At 50.3% G+C, this 25785-nt stretch overlaps 2 protein-coding genes and 1 long non-coding RNA gene across 4 annotated transcripts; all 3 read left to right on the top strand.

Moving 5' to 3' along the window:
- The first annotated feature begins 14041 nt into the window (after positions 1 to 14041).
- Positions 14042 to 17161, top strand: LOC100282890 (uncharacterized). The gene is made up of 6 exons (NM_001155796.1): positions 14042 to 14307; positions 14400 to 14468; positions 15791 to 15856; positions 16314 to 16435; positions 16528 to 16656; positions 16883 to 17161. The coding sequence occupies exons 1-6, from the start codon at positions 14154 to 14156 to the stop codon at positions 16988 to 16990; spliced, it is 648 nt and encodes a 215-aa protein (NP_001149268.1). The 5' UTR covers positions 14042 to 14153; the 3' UTR covers positions 16991 to 17161.
- LOC114608102 (uncharacterized) lies at positions 14045 to 19789 on the top strand. The gene is made up of 6 exons (NR_163407.1): positions 14045 to 14307; positions 14400 to 14468; positions 15791 to 15856; positions 16314 to 16435; positions 16528 to 16656; positions 16883 to 19789. It is a non-coding gene; the product is annotated as an uncharacterized lncRNA (long non-coding RNA).
- LOC112163603 (uncharacterized) lies at positions 17184 to 19866 on the top strand. Of its 2 annotated transcripts, NM_001361343.1 has the most exons (2): positions 17243 to 17489; positions 17631 to 19668. In NM_001361343.1, exons 1-2 carry the CDS (start codon positions 17256 to 17258, stop codon positions 19506 to 19508), a joined length of 2112 nt encoding a protein of 703 aa, NP_001348272.1. In that variant the 5' UTR covers positions 17243 to 17255; the 3' UTR covers positions 19509 to 19668. The 2 variants fall into 2 exon arrangements, with proteins under 2 accessions (NP_001356730.1, NP_001348272.1); NM_001369801.1 differs by having other exon boundaries at positions 17184 to 19866.
- The last annotated feature ends 5919 nt before the right edge of the window (positions 19867 to 25785 follow it).

The raw sequence follows: 25785 nt of genomic DNA, 5'->3' as shown, positions 1-25785 counted from the left end.
TCCAAAGTTCGGGTTGGATCGGAGTTGTTGGCAATTGGGTGTCGACCCATTCAGCCAGGAAGTCCGCCAAGGCTTGAGATTTTATGGCCTCCTGAGGAGCGAATGAAATTGGCTCGCCCATGAGTTCCACAGCCCACTTTGCTATCCTACCCGAGGCCTCTCGGCATTTGATGATCTCCCCCATGGGGAAGGATGACACCACAGTCACCGGATGAGACTCGAAGTAGTGTCGCAATTTTCGCCGTGTCAGAATTACTGCGTACAATAGCTTCTGGATTTGTGGGTAGCAGATCTTGGTCTCGGATAGCACCTCGCTGATGAAGTAGACCAGCCTCTGGACGAGCAGTGCATGCCCTTCTTCTCGTCTCTCGACTACGATCGCGACGCTGACCACCTAAGTGGTTGCGGCTACGTAGATCAAGAGGGCTTCTCCCGCAGCGGGGGCACCAAGATGGGCGCGTTTGTAAGGAGCGCCTTTAAGTTTCCGAGGGCTTCCTCGGCCTCAGGGGTCCAAGTGAAGCGCTCGGCCTTCCTTAAGAGGCGGTACATGGGTAATCCTTTCTCGCCGAGGCACGAGATGAAGCGGCTCAGAGCCGCAAGGCATCCCATGACCCTTTGTACTCCTTTCAAATCTTTGATAGGCCCCATGTTGGTGATGGCCGCAATTTTCTCTGGGTTGGCCTCGATGCCCCGCTCGGAGACGATGAACCCCAGGAGCATGCCTCGAGGGACTCCGAAGACACACTTCTCGGGATTGAGTTTCATGCCTTTTGCTCTCAGACACTTGAATGTCGTCTCAAGGTCAAAGAGGAGGTCGGAGGCTTTCCTCGTCTTGACAACGATGTCATCGACGTAAGCCTCGACCGTTCGGTCGATGTGCTCTTCGAACACGTGGTCCATGCACCTTTGGTATGTTGCACCTGCATTCCTCAAGCCAAATGGCATGGTAGTATAACAGTACATGCCAAAAGGTGTGATGAAAGAAGTCGCGAGCTGGTCAGACTCTTTCATCTTGATTTGGTGATAACCTGAATAAGCATCGAAGAATGACAGGGTTTCGCACCCAGCAGTGGAGTCCACAATTTGATCGATGTGAGGCAGAGGGTATGGAACCTTCGGACATGCTTTGTTTAGACCAGTGTAGTCTATGCACATCCTCCATTTCCCACCTTTCTTTTTCACAAGCATAGGGTTAGCTAACCATTCGGGATGGAATACCTCTTTGATGAACCCTGCAGCCATTAGCTTGTGGATCTCCTCGCCTATGGATCTGCGCTTTTCTTCGTCGAAGCGGCGCAGATGCTGCTTCATGGGTCGGGCGCCGACTCGGATATCTAGTGAGTGCTCGGCGACATCCCTCGATATGTCGGGCATGTTCGAGGGACTCCACGCAAAAGTTTCAGCGTTTGCGCGGAGAAAGTCGACGAGCACTGCTTCCTATTTGGGGTCGAGCTCGGAGCCGATCCGGACTTGCTTGCAGGCGTCGTTGCTGGGGTCGAGGGCGACGGACTTAACCGCCTCAGCCGGTTCGAAGTTGCCGGTGTGGTGCTTCGCATCAGGCACCTCCTTGGAGAGGCACTCCAGGTCGGCGATGAGGGCCTCGGACTCGGTGAGGGCCTCATCGTACTCCACGCACTCCACGTTGCATTCGTACGCATGTCGGTACGTGGATCCGACGGTGATGACCCCGTTGGGGCCTGGCATCTTGAGCTTGAGGTACGTGTAGTTGGGGACGACCATGAACTTGGCGTAGCACGGTCTCCCCAGCACCGTGTGGTAGGTCCCTCGAAACCCGACCACCTCGAACGTGAGGGTTTCCCTGCGGAAGTTGGAGGGAATCCCGAAACAGACGGGCAAATCGAGTTGCCCAAGGGGTAGGACGCGCTTTCTGGGAACGATCCCGTGAAAGGGCGCCGCACTGGCCCGGATCGTGGATAGATCGATCTCCAAGAGCCCGAGGGTCTCGGCGTAGATGATGTTGAGGCTGCTGCCTCAGTCCATGAGGACCTTGGTGAGCCTAGCATTGCCAATGACAGGATCGACAACGAGCGGGTACCTTCCTGGGCTCGGCACGCAGTCGGGGTGGTCGCCTTGGTCGAAAGTGATGGGCTTGTCAGACCAGTCTAGGTAGACTGGCGCCGCCACCTTCACCGAGCAAACCTCTCGGCGCTCCTGCTTGCGGTGCCGAGCCGAGGCGTTCACCACTTGCCCACCGTAGATCATGAAGCAGCTGTGGACCTCGGGGAACTCCTCTTCCTTGTCGCCCTCTTTCTTGTTGTTATCTTGGCCTTTGCCATCTCCCGCCGGGGGCCCGGCCTTATGGAAGTAGCGCCGAAGCATGACGCATTCCTCAAGGGTGTGCTTGACGGGACCCTGGTGATAGGTGCATGACTCCTTGAGCATCTTGTCGAATAGGTTGGCCCCTCCGGGAGGCTTCCGTAGGTTCCTGTGCTCGGCAGCAGCGACAAGATCCATGTCAGTGGCGTCGCGCTTTGCTTGCGCCTTCTTCTTGGCCTTCTTCTTCGTGCCACGCTGGGCGGACGCCTCGGGGATGTCTTCTTGCTGCCTCTCCTGAGGCTACTAGTCCTTCCGGAAGATGGCTTCGACCGCCTCCTGACCATAGGCGAACTTGGTGGCAATGTCCATCAATTCGCTCGCCTTGGTGGGAGTCTTCCGCCCCAGTTTGCTCACCAGGACTCGGCAGGTGGTGCCGGCGAGGAACACCCCAATGACATCCGAGTCGGTGATGTTGGGCAGCTCGGTGCGCTGCTTTGAAAACCGGCGGATGTACTCTCGCAGGGATTCCCCTGGCTGCTGGCGGCAGCTTCGGAGATCCTAGGAGTTCCCAGGGCGCACGTACATACCTTGGAAGTTTCCAGCGAAGGCCTTGACCAGGTCGTCCCAGTTGGAGATCTGCGCGGGAGGCAGATGCTCCAGCCAGGCCCGGGCAGCGTCAGAGAGGAACAGGGGGAGGTTGCGGATGATGAGGTTGTCGTCGTCCGTCCCTCCCAGCTGGCATGCCAGCCGGTAGTCCGCAAGCCACAACTCCGGTCTTGTCTCCCCCGAGTACTTGGTGATGGTAGTCGGGGCCCGGAATCGAGCCGGGAACAGCGTCCGTTGTATGGCCCGACTGAAGGCTTGCGGACTTGGTGGTTCGGGCGAGGGACTCCGATCCTCCTCACTGTCGTAGCGTCCTCCGCGCCTGGGGTGGTAGCCTCGGCGCACCCTCTCGTCGAGGCGGGCTCGACGGTTGCGAAGGTGTCGCTCGTCGCCGAGGCAATCCGGGGCTGCAGGCGTCCCGTCCCACGCGCGCCCAGTGTGGACCGAGGCCTCCCGCATGAGTCGGGAAGTCGTTGCGTGATGCTCTGAGGGGCACCTTTGCCTTCGTGAGGCAGAGCTTTCGGCCCGTCGGACCGCGGCATCCTCCAGGTCATTGCTCGGAGTAGTATTGTCGCTGCAGCTAGATTCTGGCTGACCCCGCTGGAGGCCGGGGGCAACCTTGCCCTGGCATCGTCAACGATACGGCGTTGGACGTCCTGAGCCCGATGACGTGCTTCTTCGGCGAGTGCTCGGCCTGCCCACTCCTGCTTGATGTTTTGCTGGAGCTACACAAGTTGCCCTGCTTCCTCGTCGAGCTTGGCTTGCATCTCGCGGATTTTCTCGAGTTGTGTGTCCTGACCCCCCGCAGGGACTGGGACCACAGCTAGCTCCCGCGGGATGTCAACGCGAGAAGCAGGCACAGGGGGATCGTCATCCTCTGGCATACCAAGGTGGTTGCCTTCGTCGCGATCCCCCAGATCGACGTGGAAACATTCGCGACTTGGGCCACAACCCTCGTCGTCAAGGCTGTGGCCATCATCAGAGCAACTGGAGAGGCAGTAGTCACATGCGGTCATAAAGTATCGCATGACACTGGGATCACGGAGCCTGGAGAAATCCCAACTGGAGTCGGGGTCGTCTTCTTCCTCGGAACCCGGGGGCCCGTAGGTTGAGACGGCTGTCAGTCGGTCCCAAGATGACCACATATGGTACCCCGGAAGGTTAGGGTATGCCTTTACGAAAGCGCTCACCGAAGCGGGGTCGCTTGGTGGATCAAAGCTGAATCTAAAAGGCACAGGGTGGAAAACGGACGGTACCTCTTGGTCGATGGATGGTGGGGAAGTCGCGTCGGGGATGGACTGCACCGTTATCTCAGTTACTAGGCTAACACCCAGTAAGTCCTTCGCGAGAGTGTTGGCGTCATCAGTCTGCTTGGGGTTGGCACGTTGCGGGGAAACGACATCTGCCGTTGTCTCAGGTGCGAGGACAACACCCGACATGTCCCCCGCTGGGGCGCCGGCGTCGTCGACTCGCTCGACAGTCGATGAGGTGCCGCCTCCTGCCTGGCCACGGTTGCCCCGTCTCCTCCTCCTGCGGCGAGGAGGGTGGCAAGGCAAACCCGGATGCTGCTCTTCCGCCACGGGGGGAAGACGTCGTCGAGTTTGCCGTCGCCGAGCGAGCTGACGACCGTCGTTGCTGCTGCCGCGCTGCGGGGGGAGGAGTACCATGTCGTAGCTGCCGTCGCAGGACATGAACTCGAGACTCCCGAAGCGGAGCAGCGTTCCCGGCTGAAGAGGTTGCTGAAGACTACCCATCTGGAACTCAACGGGAAGGTGTTCGTTAACACGCAGCAGGCCCCTACCTGGCGCGCCAAATGTCGGCGTTTCGGACCCCGGGGGACCCTCAACCGGCCCGACCAGTGAATTTTATCGTTGCGTGTCCCTGCTCAGATGGGTTGGCGCAAGATGGAACACAAGGGGAAATGCGACCTGTATTATCTTGCGTCAGGGGGTGCTCGTAGTAGGGGTTACAAGCGTTCTAGAGAGAGAGAGTGAGCCTATTCGTTTGCTCGTCCCTCCGCGCGACCCTCCCGCATGAAGGCCCTAGACCTCCCTTTTATAGATGCAAGGATAGGGTCCAGGTGTACAATGGGGGTGTAGCTTATGCGCTAACGTGTCTGGCAGAGAAGTGCCTGAGCCCTGTGTACATGCCAATGTGGCTGTCGGAGAGGTGCTAGAGCCCTGTGTACGCGATAACGTGGCCGCCGGAGAAGTGCCTGAGCCCTGTAGAAGCACAGCTGGCGGTGCGGCTGGGATCCTGCTGACGTCTCCTTGCTTCCGTAGGGGGCTGAGAACCACCGACGTCATGGACGCACGCGGGGAACCATCATTACCTGTTACCGGGGTGAGCCAGATGGGACGCCGGTCTTGTTCCCTCGTAGCCTGAGCTAGCTAGGGGTAGGGTAATGATGTATCCCCTGTGGCGCGGTCGGTCTGAACCCAAGGTCGGGCGAGGCGGAGACTTCTCCTGAGGCCGAGGCCGGGGTCGGGCGAGACGGAGACCTCCTCCTGAGGCTGAGGCCTAAGGTCGGGCGAGGCGGAGCTTCCTGTTGCGCCCGAGGCTGAGGCCGAGTCTTGGGGTCGGGCGAGGCGGAGACCTCCTCCCGAGGCCGAGGCCTAAGGTTGGGCGAGGCAGAGCTTCCTGTTGCGCCCGAGGCTAAACTTGTTGTTGTCAGCCTTGCCCGGGTGGCTGGCACAGCAGTCGAAGCGGGGTGAGCGGCGCTGTTTTCCTGTCAAATCGGTCAGTGAAAGGGTGAAGTGACTGCGGTCACTTCGACCTTGCTGACTGAGGCGCGCGTGTCAGGATAAGGTGTCAGGCGATCCTCGCATTGAATGCGCCTGCGATACGGTCGGTTGGTGAGGCGATTTGGCCAAGGTTGCTTCTCGACGAAGCCTGCCCGAGCTGGGCCTCGGGCGAGCCGAGGGTGCGCCCACTGCCTGAGGAGGCCCTCGGGCGAGGCGTGAATTCGTCCGAGACTACTGTTCCCGCCCGAGGCCGGGCTCGGGCGAGGCGAGATTACGTCCCTTGGTAGACGAGGCCTTGACCTGAACCGTGCCTATCAGTCTTTGCAGTTTGTGCTGAGGGTGCTTACCAACCGTGTTTAGGAATGTTGGGGGTACCCCTAGTTACGGTACCCGACAATATGATTTTTCGGTTATATATATATTTATGTACATAGATCTTTGTATTTAGTTGTGGCTCGCGAGCCTAACGAGCTGGCTCGAGCTTCGTAACGAGCCGAGCCGAGCCAACTGTTTAGCTCGTTATTACAACGAGTCGAGCCGAGCTGGCTCGTTACAATAACGAGCTGGCTCGATATCCACCCCTATGCACAAGTATCGTCTTCCTCCCGACCTCGGACGGCGGCGCCGGACCTACGGTGGCGGAAAAAAGACTCCGACGAGCACGACGGATCTTCGCCGTAAAGCCCCTAGGTTTACCCGAGATTGACCAAACACCACTTAGAACTAGCGCGAATCATATGGGTGCGGTATTACCGAACGTAGTGCAGAGGAGGGCTCCAATCGCGGCGAGGGGCGGAGAAGTGAGGTTGAGGCAGCGCCCGCGAGAAATTCGCAATGTACTGTTGCACCCCGCACCAATCTTCTCTGCCAGACATGACGCAGAGCATAATCCGACTCCACCGGACACCGGATAGGAGCACAAGCGGTGAGGGGAAGCAAAGTCGACGATGGCGGCGTTCTCACCCTCGCTCGGCGGACACGGTAGGAACTAGGGCTCGAGGCTAGGGATGAGTCTCGCGGGGCACAACCTAGTAACTCCCTGGTGCACACGGACGACTTTATCGTGGCGAGGTGGGCGGCCAGGTCCTCCTAAGCCAGGACCACGGATCGCGGCACGCCGCCGCCATGCACGCCATTTCTGTTGCGGAAGAGTGCCTGCTCACCCGGTCCCATAGGTCAGTGCACGAATCCGGGTAAGGAGTGGCTGACAGTGTGTCCCACATGTCGGCGCGCGCTCCCGTGGTCGGATAACGGCTTACAGGCGGGTCCCAATGTCAGAGCAAGGAGAGTGTGAGGCTGACTCTCGGGGACCACATGTCGGCGCCGCGGTGAGAGAGTTGGGTTGCGCGGGAAAAGTCTGGTGGGCCAGCGTGAGTTGAATTCGGCCGACACGGTGTTTTTCTTTTTATTTTCTTTTTTCCTTTTCTGGTTTCTTTTTCTTCTTTGTTTTTAAAATTTGAATTTGAATTTAAATTTTGTTATGAGATTCACCATTGCTCAAAACGTACCAAATTCAAATATTAATGGAAGGAAAATATATTCCTATTTATTTATGTATTTTATCTCATTTGCATAGTATTTTCCTCTCTTTTCTCAAATTATAGAATTTCCTTTAGAACTTATATTCCAATTTGGGGTATTAACATATTTATTTTTACATTATTTTTATATTGTCATAAAATGCACACAAAATAAAAAACCCAGCATGATGCACATATTATTTTTGTGTCATTAATTAATTAATGCCCTTTTGATGTGATTATTCACATGTTACAACAAATGAAGGCAAACATATATTTGTAAAACATCTATATCTTCTCTTTACACTTTTTGGGTATTACATTTGTGCATAGAAGAGCAATATTTATTACTACTAATATACTGCATTCAGTCAAGTAGACAACTAAATATGCTAGAAAACGTTACCTTGAAAAAAATGATCATACCGTTACAAGCAAGTATATGGGGATTTCCTCTCTGAACCTTAAGTTGTAACTCAAATATTTCTCGATCTCAACTCCTATCCTCAAGTCATAATAACTGAGACATGAGTCATTCAAACTTGGTTTATTACCAGACCATGCATTGTTTGGTTGCAAGTATGACTGTAGATGTGTAACCAAAAACAGGAAAAAAAATTTTAAAAAAATCAAAAACCAAGATTCTGTCTATCGGTGGATATTACCAAACAAACGACATCGAACAGCTACAGAATACAACCTGCCTAAAGTTCATGCACTCCTAAGTAAAAGGGTGAACATTTTAGTTCTGGAACTCAGTTGCATGCTCCGGTAAACCTCATTCTTCAGTACAAAGATTTCCATGTCTGTTATGTGATGTTCTAATTATCAATTGTTTGCTATTTGAAAATACTATAATTTGTTGTGCAATCATGTCTACAAATAATTTGAAATTGTCATGTGCAATCGTGTTACACATGTTTTATATTTTGTACTGAAGTTGTTCACTACAAAGTGCATTTGATTTTCAGATCCAGGTTCAAGTCGTGGCATTGTCAAGTTATGTAGAAAAAGAAGAGTTATTCAAACTGCAGGTTTGTGTGTATGAAATGTAAATTGTGAAAAGTATGCTCCTTGTAAATTTTGCTGGGATTATGTCTAATTTTAAACAATTCTCTCTCTAGGTATATGAATTAAGAGATAGGTTTCAGTATTCAATTGCTCCTAGCGGACTTGTTGGGGATTATCGTGGTGTTGTATCCACTTCAGGTTTCTTGTTTAGTTCAGAATAATTTTGGAAAGTCATTAAGGAGAACAGAGACCTTGATTTGCTTGCTCATAAAGTGACTACCATCCATTGCTTCTCAATTTTAGCTATCAACATAATGTACCATGACTTTTTAAGTTTCACTTTAGGTAATGGTGGCTACTTTGTGAACCTCCAGTTTTTCTTCAATGCTAAATCTTCTTCAGCACCTTCTAGTTCTTTCATGTTTGCCTCTTCTTTCTTTTGTTTTTCTTTTCTTCTTTCTCTCTCTCTTTAATGGCTTGTTTAGATATTTTTAGATATAGTAGGATTAGACCAATCCCTTCAAATAAGCTTTAATTCATTTGCCAATCAGACGAGATTAGGCCAATGATCAGTCCGTTCAAATCTAACCTTTGTAATTTTGTCACATGACAAAATATTAAGAGGAAAGAAATTCAAGCATGAGACTCGGTAAGTTTACAGCAAAACACCACTGTATGAGTTGGCATATCAAAATATCTGAATATCCAAGCTGCATAGAATTATATAAAGTCAGTGAAATCACTTAGAGAGAGTTGTAGTTGTAAGTATCACTGATGTCGCTATCGAGATCAATGATGTAGTCCCCTTCCCCAAAATTACCATTGTTTCTGCAGCATATTAGTGCCACCAAAAGCTTCTTTATTTGAATACATTAACGTCACATAACTTGCTTGATTTGTTAAGTTATTAGCACCGCTGTGGACTAAATCAACGGACCAGTAGTACCATCAGTCTCATTCCTATGCAATCTAAACTTCTAAAATTCTGAAAGAGCATGGAACAACAAAGAAAAAGAAAAAAGAAAATTGTGAATTTCCTGTTTAGTCTGAACTTCTATAATTCTGAAAGTCTACAGTCACCTGAATATTGGTTGAAAGTCTGCGGCCACCTGAAAGTCTGCAAATAAAGAAGCACAACTTCATCTTTAGCTGACCACGATGGTGGCGACAATGTCGTTCTCCATCCTGGATGTGTGGGAGATCCCTGCGGCAGTGGGTCAGAGGGGAGGGTTGTGCTCTATCGCGGCGATGTGAGGGACTGGTCGATGTGCTCGAAGCTCTCACTGACAACAGTGGGGGAGAGGATACAAGTTTACTACGGCTAGGGGATGAGGGCGAGAGAGGAGAGCCTATACAATAGAATTCGTAGCGACACATGGGCACCTAACTTCTTTTTATATAATAGTGTTGATCGACCTTTGGTTTGGCTGCTACACTTTGCATTCAGGCTAACAAGGCAGAGAATAAGATTTCATAGGATATGTCTGGGAAGTGGGAAAGAGGCATATCCTGCTGCCTTATTCAGACAATACATAAACTACAGATGCCATGTAGAAGCCACCAACTTGCTGGTGGAATATCTAGAGTCGTTCGCATTGACTACGTGATTATGTTTGTTTTTGCGCTTATCCTTATAATAGGGGAGGGCATTATTTAGAGTACTTGTCTTTTTCTGTAAAGTAGTGGCCATTGGTCAACAAAATATTACCTTTGCTAAAGAATTACGAGATGTAAGTGCATGTTGATCACTTCTCTCTTTTTCCTTGAAAACCTGAAAGTTCAATTTACTTAAAAACTAGATGAAACACAAGTTGTTATTTATCCTCATGTAGATTGATTACCACTAAGATAACTAAACACCATATAGATATTCACCAAACAGTCAGTTTAAGTCGATAACTCTAAAGTCCAAAATAAGGCATGTTGTAGCAAGCAATCATTCAACTATTTTACTAATATTAGTTCAATTCTCACTAGCTAATGGGCAGAGGTTTGATCTATAGTGTAAATGGCTATTTTTTCTTGTTTATTTATGTAGTTGTGATCTTGTTTTATGCAATCATATGTACTTACCATTTTGCATCGTTTGAGGTGGAGATTAATGGAGTGCACTCAAAACTGATGTCGGCGTTTCGAGACCGGGGGGTCCCTAAGCCGACAAGTGAATGTGCCGCGTGCCCCAGCCCAGATGGGTCGAGCGCGTGGGCGAGCGCGAAGGGGGGAAGCGAGGTGGCCGGAGACGGGAGTGAGAGAGGTGGAAATCCCGCGACCTTCGTGTTCGTCCCGCGCCCAGGTCGGGAGCGCTTGCAGTAGGGGGTTACAAGCGTCCACGCGGGTGAGGGAAGCGAGCGGCCCCAAGAGAGCGCCTGTCTCGTCCTCGTCCCCGCGCGGCCAACCCTCTCTAAGAGGGCCCTGGTCCTTCCTTTTATAGGCGTAAGGAGAGGATCCAGGTGTACAATGGGGATGTAGCAGAGTGCTACGTGTCTAGCGGGGGAGAGCTAGCGCCCTAAGTACATGCCAATGTGGCAGCCGGAGAGATCTTGGCACCCAGCTGGTGTGATGTCGTGGCTGTCGGAGGAGCAACGGAGCCTGGCGGAGGGACAGCTGTCGGAGCGGTTGAGTCCTTGCTGACGTCCTCCTGCTTCCGTAAGAGAGCTGAGAGTCGCCGTCGTCACAGGGCTTGCGGGGCGCCATCATTGCCTATCTGGTGGAGCTAGCCAGATGGGACACCGGTCTTGTTCTCTGCGGCCCGAGTCGGCTCGGGGTAGGGTGATGATGGCGCTTCCTGTTGACGTGGCTGGCCTGCGCCCTAGGTCGGGCGACGTGGAGGCTCCTCCGAAGCCGAGGTCGAGTCTGTCTTCCATGGCCGAGGCCGAGCCCGAGCCCCTGGGTCGGGCGAGGCGGAGGTCGTTCGGCAGAGGCCAGGGCGGAGTCCGAGCCCTGGGGTCGGGCGAAGCGGAGTTCGTCGTCTTCCGGGGCCTAGCCCGAGTCTGGGCCCTGGGTCGGGCGGAGCGGAGTTCGCCGTCTTCCGGGGCCTAGCCCGAGTCCGAGCCCTGGGTCGGGCGGAGCGGAGTTCGCTGTCTTCTGGGGCTTAGCCCGAGTCCGAGCCCTGGGTAGGGAGGAGCGGAGTTTGCCGTCTTCCGGGGCTTAGCCCGAGTCCGAGCCCTGGGTCGGGCGGAGCGGAGCTCGCCGTCTTCCGGGGCCTAGCCCGAGTCCGAGCCCTGGGTCGGGCGGAGCGGAGTTCGCCGTCTTCCGGGGCCTAGCCCGAGTCCGAGCCCTGGGTCGGGCGGAGCGGAGTTCGCCGTCTTTCGGGGCTTAGCCCGAGTCCGAGCCCTGGGTCGGGCGGAGCGGAGTTTCCTATGGCGCCTTTGGCAGGGCCTGACTGCCTGTCAGTCTCACTCTGTCAAGTGGCACTGCAGTCGGAGTGGCGCAGGCGGCGCTGTCCTTCTGTCAGACCGGTCAGTGGAGCGGCGAAGTGACGGCGGTCACTTCGGCTCTGCCGGGGGGCGCGCGTCAGGATAAAGGTGTCAGGCCACCTTTGCGTTAAATGCTCCTGCGACTCGGTCGGTCGGCGCGGCGATTTAGTCAGGGTTGCTTCTTAGCGAAGGCAAGGCCTCGGGCGAGCCGGAGACGTGTCCGCCGTTGGAGGGGGGCCTCGGGCGAGACGGAAATCCCTCGGGGTCGGCTACCCTTGTCCGAGGCTAGGCTCGGGCGAGGCGTGATCGAGTCGCTCGTATGGACTGATCCCTGACTTAATCGCACCCATCAGGCCTCTGCAGCTTTATGCTGATGGGGGTTACCAGCTGAGAATTAGGCGTCTTGAGTGTACCCCTAATTATGGTCCCCGACAACTGAGAATTTGTTCCCCAAGAAGATTCTTTATTTGTTTTAACCAACTAGATTCATCCATGTTGTTTGCATACTGAATATAACTTCTAAAGAAACATGTTACATCCATAATTTTTGTTTTAGGCTATTACACAAGAGACCATTTTCACTGCATAGGTAATGGCCATTGTTCAGATTATATCTGTTCTGTCTAGATTTTTATCGACTACAATTTTGTACTAACCAACTCTACCTACAGAAACAAGACCTGCCTACAGTGACGAACTTGCTTAATATAAAACACTATCAAGCACGAGCCCTCCTCATCCACCACCGATGGAGGATGGATGACATCTATGATTCTTTAGTCATCTGTTTTGTACTAATTGAATTTTAATTTCAGTATACACTGTGTAATGGTCAAAGGAGAAAACTTGATGAATGAAGAATGTACAAAGAGCAAACTATGGCTAAATGACCTTGCTGGAAGTGAATGGGCAGCAAAGACAGATGCACAGGGAGAAAGGTTGAAACAAGCACAAAACATAAACAAATCACTTTCTACACTTGGTGATGTCATATTCGCTGTTGCAACAAAGACTTCACATATACCATTTAGGTATTTAAATTCGAATCCTTTATTTAATTTTATTAATCTTGTAACTCAATTTTGACCACTTGTAGGTAGTAGTTGTTTTAAATTACAGGAATTCGAAGCTGACACACTTGCTAAAAGACTCACTAAGTATGTAGTCTTTTGTTTCATAGAATGCTATAATCTTATACATTAGTTTTATAATTCAATGTTTAAACAATACAGGTGGAGATTCCAAAACTTTGATGTTTGTTCAAATCAGTCCTAACGAGAACGACGTGGGTGAAACTCTTTGTTCATTGAACTTCGCGAGCAGAGTACGAAGCATAGAGCTTGGACATGCTAAAAAACAAGTCGATGTTGATGAATTGTCAAGATACAAGCTCATGGTATATTATAGCATTATGCCCACATATGTATGTGCAGATATGCTACAAATTTTGAAGTTTACTAAAATGTAACTATCTATTGGTTCTGCTAGGTTGGGAGAGCCAAGCAGGATAGCAAGAACAAAAATGCTCATAATAAGAGTATGGAAGAAAGGATACAAGTACTTGAAGTGAAGAATAAGGCCAAAGACATGCTCACTCTGAATCTCCAAGAGGAAGCAAACCCAGACCAATATCTTTTCATGGAACCAAACCCAATATATACGCAATCAGGATTTAACATTAGGCTATCCATCATTATATATGCAATCAGGAACTACCAACAACTAGCTATGTGTGGTACACATAATAGAGGGTGTTGTTGTCTTAGAATCGTTGTGCACTAATATTTTGCCGAATATTTTGTATATCATTGCAACACACGAGCATGTAACTAGTAGAATATTGAATCATCAAACCAATTTTATATTTGTGTTTTTGAGATTTTATGAATAAAACTAGACCACACATGCTATATAATATTTAAAGATTTATTTGTGCACCCTTCTATAACACACGTCCCAGTGTAACCAACTAAACAAAGTCTGTACAAGCAACCAAACAAAATAATCAGTATAAGCTCATTCTAATTTTACTAATATCGGCTAGGTAGCCTTGACTTCTACAACAACCAATCAGAGAATAAGAGTATTTAGGGCTAGTTTAAAAACTTAAATCCACTCCAAAATTCTCGAGGATTGAGAGGAAAATCAAGCTAATTTTCTCCTTGATTTCCGGAAATATCGGAGCATTCAAGTTTCCAAAACAGTGTTTAGGGCTAGTTTGGGATCCCCATTTTCCCAAGGGTTTTTCATTTTCCCAAGGGAAATTAGTTCATTTTCTCTTGGGAAATTGGAAATCCCATGGGAAAATGGGGGTGCCAAACTAGCCCTTAGTGGTGTTTTTCCAAAGGTGCTCTTCAAAAAATAACGCACAGCCTCGGAAAAGAGGAGAAGAAACGGGAAAGGGCCCGGCCCACCGTCTACCTACGGCCGCCCTCGAGTATTTGGAGCCGCTCCGCTTCCGCCAGCGCCCAGCAGAGCAGGTTTGCCTTCGCCTTCACAATTCGCACCACATTATTGTCTTGTGTTGCCCGCAACCCAAAGCGGATCAAACCCTAGATCTCGTCCCCGTTCCTCCGATCCTCATGGATTCCTCCTCCTCCTCGTCCAGCCTGAGCCAGCAGCCCGAGTTCGATTACCTCTTCAAGCTGCTGCTTATCGGCGACTCCGGCGTCGGCAAGAGCAGCCTCCTCCTCCGTTTCACCGCCGACTCCTTTGAGGACCTTTCCCCCACCATAGGTGATCTTTTTTACTTTGATTATATCCCCGATCCGATCGCCTCGCCGCATTAGTGTAATCTCAATCTATGTTCCGCTATTTATTTTCTTCAGGTGTTGACTTCAAGGTGAAGATGGTTACCATTGGTGGCAAAAAACTCAAGCTTGCCATCTGGGACACAGGTACCAAACCATTGCCCCCCCTTACATTTTTTAGATTAAGGAACACAATGTTTCCGGCCTACCCATTCGCAAACGAATGAGTACAGCCACACAGCAGGACTCGAAGGATGCTTAGATCTAAATCCATTAAATGACACTCAAAAGAACACCAGAACTTAGTTCTCAATTCTTCTCCTATGTCTCAACTGAAACCCAACGACTCAGCACGTTTCAAGCAGCATATACAGGATGAGGACTTAGGATTTTCAGCAAACAAAGCACGACACCGGTTGCACATGTAGGAGGAGAGCACAGCGGCGCGTAGGAGGAGAGCACCACAAGTGAACCGAAACATCATGAGCATGAAACTATGGCGCCAGCACCACGGCGACCTCCTTGGTGAACTTGGTGCCGAGGCATTAGATAGCAACCTGAGACCTCATGAAGTCCAGGGGTTTCACCGTCATCTCTCAAGTCATCATCCTATATAATGAATAGAAGTGTTGTAGTGCAGCAGCGAGAGTCCTTAAACTTAGCAGCTCATGCAGTGTGAAGTCATTGGAGATGTCGAAGGCACCATTGTTGTAGAAGAACAGTCGCCGCACCGCGGCAAGTCGATGTCGAATTTAAGAATGTGAATGGCATGCCGTTAGTGCTCATGGTTGCCTGCCAACGACGCCGAGACGTCCCACATTGGCGCTGGATGTGATGGCATCCCCCAAATGCCTATGACAGCGCGAAAGTGAACTAACACCGGCGACGATATTTCTTCCTCCATTGCAGCATGACTCCTTTTCCTCTTGGGTGGCTGTGTGTGACACACAGGCGAGATGGCTGGTGGTACGAGCAGCATGGCAACGTGGCGGCCGGCATGGCTTGTGCGCGGGGCGATAACGCGGGAGACCAGTGTGGGCTCCATCCTCTCCTGGCTGGCTCAACTTCCAGGCATCTGGGGAGGAGCATTAGGGCTGCAGTGGCGCGTGGTGAGGGCTGTGGCGGTGCGGTGCGGGACAGCAAGAAGCCTCGTTGTGCAGCATGAATGGATGTTGCACTTTCTTTTCTAAGCAATAGGATGGTGTTGGATGGTGCATAGAGGCACGAAAGTTACATGGGGACTTACCAGAGGGCAGAGGCAGGTTACCGAATCCGAGATCAATAATACCATAAAAGAATCGTTTTGGTCTGTCCTTTTCCCCCACAATTATTTCGAAGAGCTAACCATTCCACTGGACAGTGTCATTCTCGTTCTGATTTTGCCCAGCTTTATCCTATCTATTTATACATCTTCCATTCTTTGAGTATGATCGTGTATTTGTTATCGCTGATGATTACCTGTTATGCAGCCGGACAAGAGAGATTTAGGACCTTGACCAGCTCTTACTACAGAGGGGCACAGGGGGTTATTATGGGTATGACTTGTAACAGCTGTCCTGTAAATATGTAACTCTATTGCATTGTTGAAGGATCTTCACTGTGTTTTTCACTTTTCTTCTGTCATTTTTTGTCATACATCCGTTGAAATTACTGCCACGTTAAATGTCGAATGCAGTCTTCAGCTAATTTGCCTTGACTTTTTTTTGTACCAAGACACGCTCTAGTTAATATTGTCTGTGCGTTTTCAAAGTTTAAATTGTTGAACAGGAGAATTTATTTTTATTAACCAAATTGTATAAATTTCATATCAAGCTTTGTATAGCTTTAGAGTCACTGCACACATTTCCTGATCTATTTATGCATGGACATGGTAGTGTAGGTGACCCACATTTGCCGCCCCTTTTTTTGTCTGATTGCATCTTGTGTTGTCTGGTTCTGTTAAATTATTGCATAGAGGCACATGATAATATTTATGTCTCGTCAAATTTACAGTGTATGATGTCACTCGGCGGGAAACGTTTACTAATCTTTCTGATATATGGGCGAAGGAAATTGACCTGTATTCAACCAACCAGGACTGTATAAAGATGCTTGTTGGAAATAAAGTAGATAAGGTAATCAATTCTAAACTCTGTCTGCACCTTTTATCTCTTGTTTCTGATCGAGCAGCCCCTGTCGTGTTTTACCGGCCGTTTCATTTTGGCAGGAAAGTGAGAGAGCTGTGACAAAAAAGGAGGGGATTGAATTTGCTAGGGAATACGGTTGTTTGTTTCTAGAATGCAGTGCGAAAACAAAAGTAAATGTAGAACAGTGCTTTGAGGAACTTGTGCTAAAGGTATGTACTGGGCTATAGCATTTAGATTTATAATAATAATATTTTAATTTTCACAATATCATGCATGCCTTGTTGTTCACAATATTCCAAGCGGCACATATGTTGGACTCAAGTATTGCTTGTTTAGCCATGGATTGGCTTTGACTGAAATGAGGAAGGGGGCTTTTATGCATGTGTGAGTGTCCTCGAAGAAATTAGATTGCTTTATGCATGCTTGTTGTTGCAGATATTAGACACGCCAAGCCTCCTCGCTGATGCTTCGTCTGGGGCCAAGAAGAACATCTTCAAGCAGAAGCCTCCGGAAGCCGATGCCGCTGCAAGCAGCTGCTGTTAACATGCTTTTGCCATGCTAATTCCGCGTCCTCCCGTGGATGATGACGATGATATCTTTGTTTGGTGTGTCGGTTTATTGTTTCTTCTTCTTTTGGTCCTGTATATGCTGAATTTATTACACCCACACATAACTGTACGTTGGCAGCAGCTATATAATATATCGTTTTTTGTTGTTTCTTTTTGTTTTGTTTAAAAGAGAGAGAGAGAGAATAGTATATGTTTTGTTTTGTTTCCGTGCTCCAGTTGAGAGAGAGAGAGAGAGAGAAATGAAGATATTTGAGAGGAGTATGGATGGATTCACGGGTGGGCAAGGGCAAGGGAAGAGGCCAGGCCATCGCAGGCAACACCCGTGCCGTGTGTCGTGTCGTGCGAGGTCACGGGTCACTCCAGCCAAAAAACAGATGATGATGATGATGATGTGCCATGCTGCGGGGCAACAAGAAACTGAACACCACGGAAATCCAAGGACCAGCCAGCGCCCGCCCTCGTCCCTTTTGTATGTATGTGCTCCCTCTCTCCCTCCCTCCCTTTGCCATTTGCCGATTTGGGCAGCAGCAATGACACTTCCCTGCGCCGGCGGCTGCGAGATCCAAGCCAGCGGCATTAACTACCGCATCGCCGTCTCCACCCGACCTCTCAAGGTCTGGAGCAGATCAGACGACGACGTCCATTCCCAAGACCACCACAGCGTCGTCCGCCAGGTGCTCCGGGACGTCTCCTGCCGCGCGCGCCCCGGCGAGCTGCTCGCCATCGTCGGCCCCAGCGGCGCCGGCAAGTCCACCCTGCTCGAGATCCTCGCGGGGCGCCTCTCCCCGTCCCCGCCGCCCCACCTGCTACGCATCGACGGCGCCGCCGCCCACAGCGCCGACCTCCGCCGCGTCTCCGCCTACGTCACCCAGCAGGACGTCCTCTTCCCGCTGCTCACCGTGCGCGAGACGCTGCTCTTCAGCGCGCGCCTCCGCCTAGGCGCGCGCCTGCCCTCCAAGGACATGCACGCCCGCGTCGAGGCGCTCCTCGACGACCTCACCCTGCGCCGCGTCGCCGCCACCAGGATCAAGGACCTCTCCGGCGGAGAGCGCAGGCGCGTCTCCATCGGCGTCGAGGCCGTGCGTGACCCGCCCGTGCTCATCCTCGACGAGCCCACCTCCGGCCTCGACAGCGCCTCCGCGCTCCACATCGTCGGCGCGCTCCGCGCCATGGCCGAGGCGCGTGGACGCACCGTGCTGCTCAGCATCCACCAGCCGGGAGCGCGCATCGTCAAGATGTTCGACTCCGTCCTCCTGCTAGCCGCCGGCTCCGTCCTCCACCATGGCACCGTCGACCAGCTCCGCGCCCTGCTCGGGGACGCGGGCCTTCACCTGCCCCCGCACGTCGATGACGTCGAGTTCGCCATCGACTCCGTGGACGCGCTTCGCCGCCACGCCAGCAGCAGCCTGCAGGCGCCGTCCTCCGGAGACCGAGAGGGCCGGTGCACGCTGCAGCGTCTGTTCCAGCTGCACGGCAAGCAGGTGGCGGACGCCCCCGTGGCCGTGACCATGATGGCTAGCCGCTACGCCAACTCGCGGGCGCGGGAGGTGGCGGTGCTGTCGCAGCGCTTCTTCAAGAACGTGGCGCGGACGCGGCAGCTCTTCGCGTGCCGCACCGTGTGCATGCTGGTGGCGGGCCTTGCGCTGGGCTCCATCTTCTACGACCTCGGGCAGGACAAGGTGGCGGAGCGCGTGGGTCTCTTCGCCTTCCTGCTCACCTTCCTCCTGTCATCCACAACGGAGGCGCTGCCCATCTTCCTGCAGGAGCGCGACATCCTGGCCAGGGAGACGGCGTCGGGGGCGTACCGCGTGTCGTCGTACGCGGTGGCCAACGCGGTGGTGTTCCTGCCCTTCCAGCTGGCGCTGGCCGTCGTGTTCGCGGCGCCGGTGTACTGGCTGGCGGGTCTCCGTCGAACGGCGGCGGCGTTCGGCTACTTCCTGCTGGTGATATGGCTGATCCTGTACACAGCGAACTCGGTGGTGGTGTGCTTCGCGGCGGCGGCGCCGGACTTCGTGGTGGGGAACGCGGCGATCCAGGGGGTGATGGGCTCCTTCTTCCTCTTCTCGGGCTACTTCATCGCGCGGTCGGCGATGCCCGGGTGCTGGGTGTTCATGCACTACCTGTCGTTGTTCAAGTGGCCGTTCGAGGCGCTGCTGGTGAACGAGTTCGCCGGCGGCGGGAGGTGCGTGGTGCGGGCGCTGGGCGAGTGCGTGGCGACTGGGGACGAGGTGCTGCGGCGCGAGGGGCTCGGGGAAGAGTGCAGGTGGCGCAACGTGGGCGTCATGGTGGCCTTCATGGCGGCCTACAGGGTGTTGGGCTACGCCGTGCTGAGGGTGAGGTGCAGCCTCGCGCTCAACAAGAAGGGGGCCGTGGCCGCCGGACCACCTGGCCTCGGCCTCAGCCGCCGCCTGAGAAGACAGCTAGCCATCATCGGCACCGCTGCGTGGCCCTCGCCATCGTCTTCTTCCACCCCCTCGCTCCCTGTTAATTAAATTAAATTAAATTAAATTAAATTAAATGGCAACCAAATACACTAGTGTATGTGTGCTTACTTGTTTTGTTCGGTGATTCGTACGGAGTGCTTACTTAATATTGTATTGTATTATACTTGGAGTAGGAAGTATGGTATCCAAAGATAGCATCTGTTCCAATACATCTTGTAATCAGACTCTGCTCTAACTCGTACCAACATGCTGAGATGTCCCAAGGCATGGCATTGTGGAATCTATAAACTCTCCGACTATAACTATATATATGCTTATTTTGTATGGTACTTGTATTTTCATGTTTGTTTGGTAATTAATCGAGGGCTGAGCAGTTCTTTGGCACACAAGACATGTGCCGATCAAACTTTCTTACATTTGATTAAGTTTGTAGAAAATATTAGCAACTATAAGTCAAAAATAGATTTGATCATCTATCTAATGATACTAATTGTATACAATAAATATTATTTTTCTTATATATATTTAGTCAAGTTTTAGAACAACAACATTAGACGAGACACACAAAAAACAAAAATCATGGCCACCGTATCATTGTGTAACTAACCATCTTGCCATTCCATCAGAAACAATATGCTAACAACACCACCGGGGAAATGCCTGACCTTCACAGGTAAAAAAAAAAGAGATCTCCAACAGTGTATTTGAGGCACTCGAGGAGGATGCCTGAAACGGAAATGGATCTAATCATTTTCTATAATCGATTTTGATGGTTGACGGCCAACACAAACCACGTGGACTAACTAATTTGGCTAGATGTCATTTATCTCAGGTGTATAAGGTTCAACACAAACCAAGAAAAAATTCAGTTGGGGACACAAACAAAATTTGGAGCAAGACATGAAAGTGTGCTGCCAAGTGGCGCACCGGACACTGTCTAAACTGTCCGGTGCACCAGGCCCACACCCAATGAACAGGCCACTCTTGGGAATTCGTCAGGCGCACTCCGCTATAATTCACTTGATTGTCTGGTGTGCACCAGACTATCCGGTGAGCCAGCGGAGCAATGGCTCCCTGCGCGTCAACGGTCGACTGCAAATATGAATAGTGCCGCGCAGAAGTCAGAGCAGCGAAGTCAGAGGTCACCGGACTGTCCGGTGCAGCAAAAGGACAAAGGGTTCCAACGGTCAACAGCTCCAAACCCCAACGGGCATGCTGACGTGGCGCATACCGGACAGTGAACAGTGAATGTCCGGTGCGCCACCAGACTGTTCGGTGTGCCCATCGCCAGCAAAAACAGCCAACGGCTAGGAAGTGGTTGGGGGACTACAAATACTCCCCAACCATCTCATTCAAAGCCATCCAAGTATTCTGAACTTTCCATTCAATACAAGAGCAAAGCCAACCACTCAAAGACACATTCAAATCATTCAATCCACTCTAAGTTTCCAAAATCAACTCTAGTGCTTAGAAACTTGAGAGAAGATCATTTGTGTTCATTTGCGCTCTTGTTGCTTGGATTGCCTTCTTCCTTTCCCAATCTAATTCTTAAGTGTTTATAAAGCTAGCAAGAGACACCTAAATGTATGGTAGTCCTTGTGGGGTCTTAGTGACCCGATTGATTAAGGAGAAGGCTCACTCGGTCTAAGTGACTGTTTGAGAGAGGGAAAGAGTTGAAATAGACTCGGCCTTTGTGGCCTCCTCAACTGGGACTAGGTTCTTTGGAACCAAACATCGGTAAAACAAATCCCGTGTTCACTCGCTTTGATTCTCGCTTGATTTGTTTGCTCCCTTTCCTCTCTCTAAAGTTTCCTCGCTAATATCAATTTGAGTTTGCTCCCAAATGTCATCCGCATCATTTGAGCAACTCGTGGCAAGAGAAACAATCTTTCGCCTCGGTTTTAATTCTAACGCTAACCCTGGCTCTAGCGTGTGTTTAAGTTTATAAATTTCAGGTTTCGCCTATGCACCCCCCTCTAGGAAACATTCAATTGGTACCAAAGTCAGTGCTTCATTAAGAGTCTAACAAACTCGAAGTGATGTCAGGAGATCACGCCAAGAGGGAGATCATGACCGGCGACAAGCCCATAGGCTCGGGGAAGACTCTCTCAAGGGAGTCCGGCAACAAGTACAAGGAGGAATCATCTTCCTCCATCAAGTCACATAGGAGGGGTGACAAGAAGAAAAAGAAGATGAAGAAGGTGGTCTACTACGAGACCGACTCTTCAACACCCTCCACCTCCGGCACCGAGTCGTCCACTACTTCTAAGCGCCATGAGCGCAGAAAGTATAGTAAGATTGAAAGAGAGATAGGGTTAACCTTTTCCCACAATTAATTTTGGTGGTTGAATGACCACGCAAACACATATACTAACTAGTTTGCCAAGTATTCATGTATTACAGGTGCATAAAGGTTCAACACAAACCAATAAATATTCAAGTTAGAGATCCAATTCAAAGGAGCACAAGGAACCAAGTGTGCTCTGGTCTGGCGCACCGGACTGTCCAGTGTGCCACCAGACAGTGTCCGGTGCACCAGGACCGTATAGGGTCCAAGCAGCCCCTCTCGGGTTTCCGCAGGCACGCTCCGCTATAATTCACCAGACTGTCCGGTGTGCCAGCGGGCAACAGCTATTTGTGCGCAACGGTCGACTGCAAAAATACTGACGCAATGAACAGTATAGCGGTAGAAGTCAGAGCCGTGAAGTCAGAGGGCATCGGACTATCCGGTGTGGCACCGGACTGTCCGGTGCCGCAAAGAGACAAAGCTCCAATGATCGACTTCGCTCCGAACCCTAACGGTTGGGTGACGTGGCGGCGCACCGGACAGCCTACCGGACCGTCCGGTGGCGCACCGGACTGTCCGGTGCGCCCATCGCCAGTAGCCTCCCCAACGGCTACTTTGGTGGATGAGGGCTATAAATACCCACAACCACCACAACTCCAAGCATCCAAGATTTCTGAGTACCACATTCATTACAAGAGCTCTAGCACTCACTCCTAGACACAATTCAAAAGATCAAGCCTCTCCAAGTCCCAAATTCACCTCAAATACTTAGTAACTTGTGAGAGAGTGATTTCATGTTCATTTGAGCTCTTGCTTCTTGGATTGCCTTTCTTATTTCTCATTCTTGTTCTCAAGTGTCTTGTAATCAAAGCAAGAGACACCTAAGAGTGTGGTGGTCCTTGCGGGGTCTTAGTGACCCGATTGATTAAGGGAAAGGCTCACTCGGTCTAAGTGACCGTTTGAGAGAGGGAAATGGTTGGAATAGACCCGGTCTTTGTGACCTCCTCAACGGGGACTAGGTTCTTTGGAACCGAACCTTGGTAAAACAAATCACCATGTTCATTCGCTTGATATCCATTTGATTTGTTTCCCCCCTCTCCCGGACTTGATTTAAGTTCTAACGCTAACCCCAGCTTGTAGTGTGTGTTTAAAGTTGTAAATTTCAGATTACGCCTATTCACCCCCTCTAGGCTACTTTCAATTGGTATCAGAGCCTGGTGCTTCATTATAGTCTAACAACTCAAAGTGAAGTCGGGAGATCACGCCAAGAGGGAGATCGTGACCGGCGACAAGCCCACAAGTTCGGGGAGAACCCTTTCAAGGGAGTCCAGCCACAAGCATAAGGAGGAATCCTTTTCCTCCAACAAGACGCATCGGAAGGGTGACAAGAAGAAGAAGATGAAGAAGGTGGTCTACTACGAGACCGACTCTTCGTCACCCTCCATGTCATTAAGCTCCGACTCATCCATCGCTTCTAAGCGCCATGAGCGCAAGAAGTATAGTAAGATGCCCCTACGCTATCCTCACATTTCAAAACGCGCTCCATTACTTTCCGTTCCCTTAGGCAAACCACCATATTTTGATGGTAAAGATTATTGTATGTGGAGTGATAAAATGAGGCATCATCTAACCTCACTCCACGAAAGCATATGGGACATAGTTGAATTTGGAGCGTAGGTACCACAGGTAGGGGACAAAGACTATGATTCGAACGAAGTCGCCCAAATTAGGCACTTTAACTCCCAAGCCACTTCTATACTCCTTGCCTCCTTGTGTCGAGAGGAGTATAATAAGGTGCAAGGGTTAAAGACCGCCAAGGAAATTTGGGACGTCCTCAAAACGGCGCACGAAGGGGACGAAGTGACCAAGATCACCAAGCGGGAGACGATCGAGGGGAAGCTCGGTCGTTTTGTCCTCAACAAAGGAGAAGAGCCGCAAGCAATGTACAACCGGATAAAAACCATGGTGAACCAAGTGCGCAACCTCGAGAGCACCAAGTGGGATGGCCATGAAATGGTCAAGGTTATTCTAAGATCCCTTGTTTTTTGCAATCCTACTCAAGTGCAATTAATTCATGCGGATCCTAGATATAAGCTAATGTCTCCTGAGGAAGTGATAGGCAAGTTTGTGAGCTTTGAACTTATGATCAAAGACTCCAAACATATTGTCAACTTGGAGCAAGGCGCCACCTCCACACCTGAGGTGCAACCCATCGCATTCAAAGCGACGGAAGAAGAAAAGAGGGAGTCTACACCAAGTAGGCTTCCAATCGACGCCTCCAAGCTCAACAACGAGGAGATGGCGCTCATCAACAAGAGCTTCCGCCAAATCTTCAAGCAAAGGAGGGGGAAGGACTACAAACCCCGCTCCAAAAGGGTGTGCTACAAGTGTGGTAAGCCCAGTCATTTCATTGCTAAATGTCCAATGTCTAGTGAAAGTGACAGGGCGACGACAAGAAGGGGAAGAAGAAAGAAAAGAAGTGATACAACAAGAAGAAGGGCGGCGATGCCCACATATGTCGGGAATGAGACTCCGATGAGAGCTCCACCGACTCTTCCTCCGACGAGGACGCCGCCAACATCGCCGTCAACAAGGGCCTCCTCTTCCCAAACGTCGGCCACAAATGTTCTAGTGATGAGGGTAGCTCTAGTGAAAATGAAGATGATTTACTTACTCTTTTTGCCAACCTTAGCATGGAACAAAAGAAAAAAATTAAATGAATTAATAGAAGCTATTCATGAGAAGGATGAACTCTTGGATAGTCAAGAGGACTTCCTTATTAAAGAAAACAAAAAACATGTTAAATTGAAAAATGCTTATGCTCAGGAAGTAGAAAACTTATCTAAAGAGCTTAGCGTTTCTCATGATTCAATTACTAGTCTTAGAAATGAAAATGCTAGTTTAATTTCTAAGGTTAAAGAATTGAATGTTTGCAATGCTTCCATTTCCTGTCTTAGAGATGAGAATGCTAAATTAAAATATAAGATAGAAGAATTAAATGTTTGCAAACCCTCTACATCTACTGTTGAGCATGTGTCTATTTGTACTAAATGTAGAGATGTTAATGTAGAAGTTAAAGATGATCACCTTGACATGATTAAGAAACAAAATGATCATATACCTAAATTAGATGCTAAAATTGCCGAGCATGAGCTCGAAAATGAAAAATTTAAATTTGCTAGAAGCATGCTCTATAATGGGAGATGCCCTGGCATTAAGGATGACATTGGTTTCCAACAGGGAAGCAATGTCAAGCTTAATGCCCCCAAGAGATTGTCCAATTTTGTTAAGGGCAAAGCTCCCATGGTCCAGGATAGTGAGGGCTACATTTTATATCCTGCTAACTATCCTGAGCACAAAATTAGGAGAATTCATGCTAGAAAACTCACATTGTTTCTCATCATCCATTTATGTATAAAAATGATGCTTCTAGCTCTAGGCATACCACTCACATTAAATTGCCTAAAAAGAAAATTCCTGTTGCATCAAATGAGCATAATGTTTCTTTTAAAACGTTTGATGCTTCTTATGTGCTTACTGAAAGGGAAATAGGGTCAAACCTTTTCCTAAATGATTTTGGTGGTTGAATTGCCCAACACAAATAATTGGACTAACTAGTTTGATCTAGATTATAAGTTCTACAGGTGCCAAAGGTTCAACACAAACCAATAAAAAGTCCAAGAAAGGGTTCAAATAAAAAGGAGCAAAACTAACCGAAGGCTGCCCTGGTCTGGCGCACCGGACTGTCCGGTGTGCCACCGGACAGTGTCCGATGCACCAGGGAGATCCACTCTGAACTGCTCAGCTTTGGGAATTTGGGGAGCCACTCCGCTATAATACACCAGACTGTCCGGTGTAGCACCGGACTATCCGGTGTGCCATGCGGAGCAACGGCTAACAGCGCCAACGGTCATCTGCAAAAGTGAACAGTGCGTGAATAGTGCGCAGACAGCGCGCACAGAGTCAGAGCAGGCGCCAGAAGGCGCACCGGACAGTGAACAGTGACTGTCCGGTGCACCACCGGACTGTCCGGTGGCC

Source organism: Zea mays, chromosome 10 (genome assembly GCF_902167145.1).
Source record: "Zea mays cultivar B73 chromosome 10, Zm-B73-REFERENCE-NAM-5.0, whole genome shotgun sequence".
NCBI lineage: Eukaryota > Viridiplantae > Streptophyta > Magnoliopsida > Poales > Poaceae > Zea > Zea mays.
Note: the sequence above shows the minus strand (reverse complement) of the source record. Positions and strands in the feature narration are given on the sequence as shown.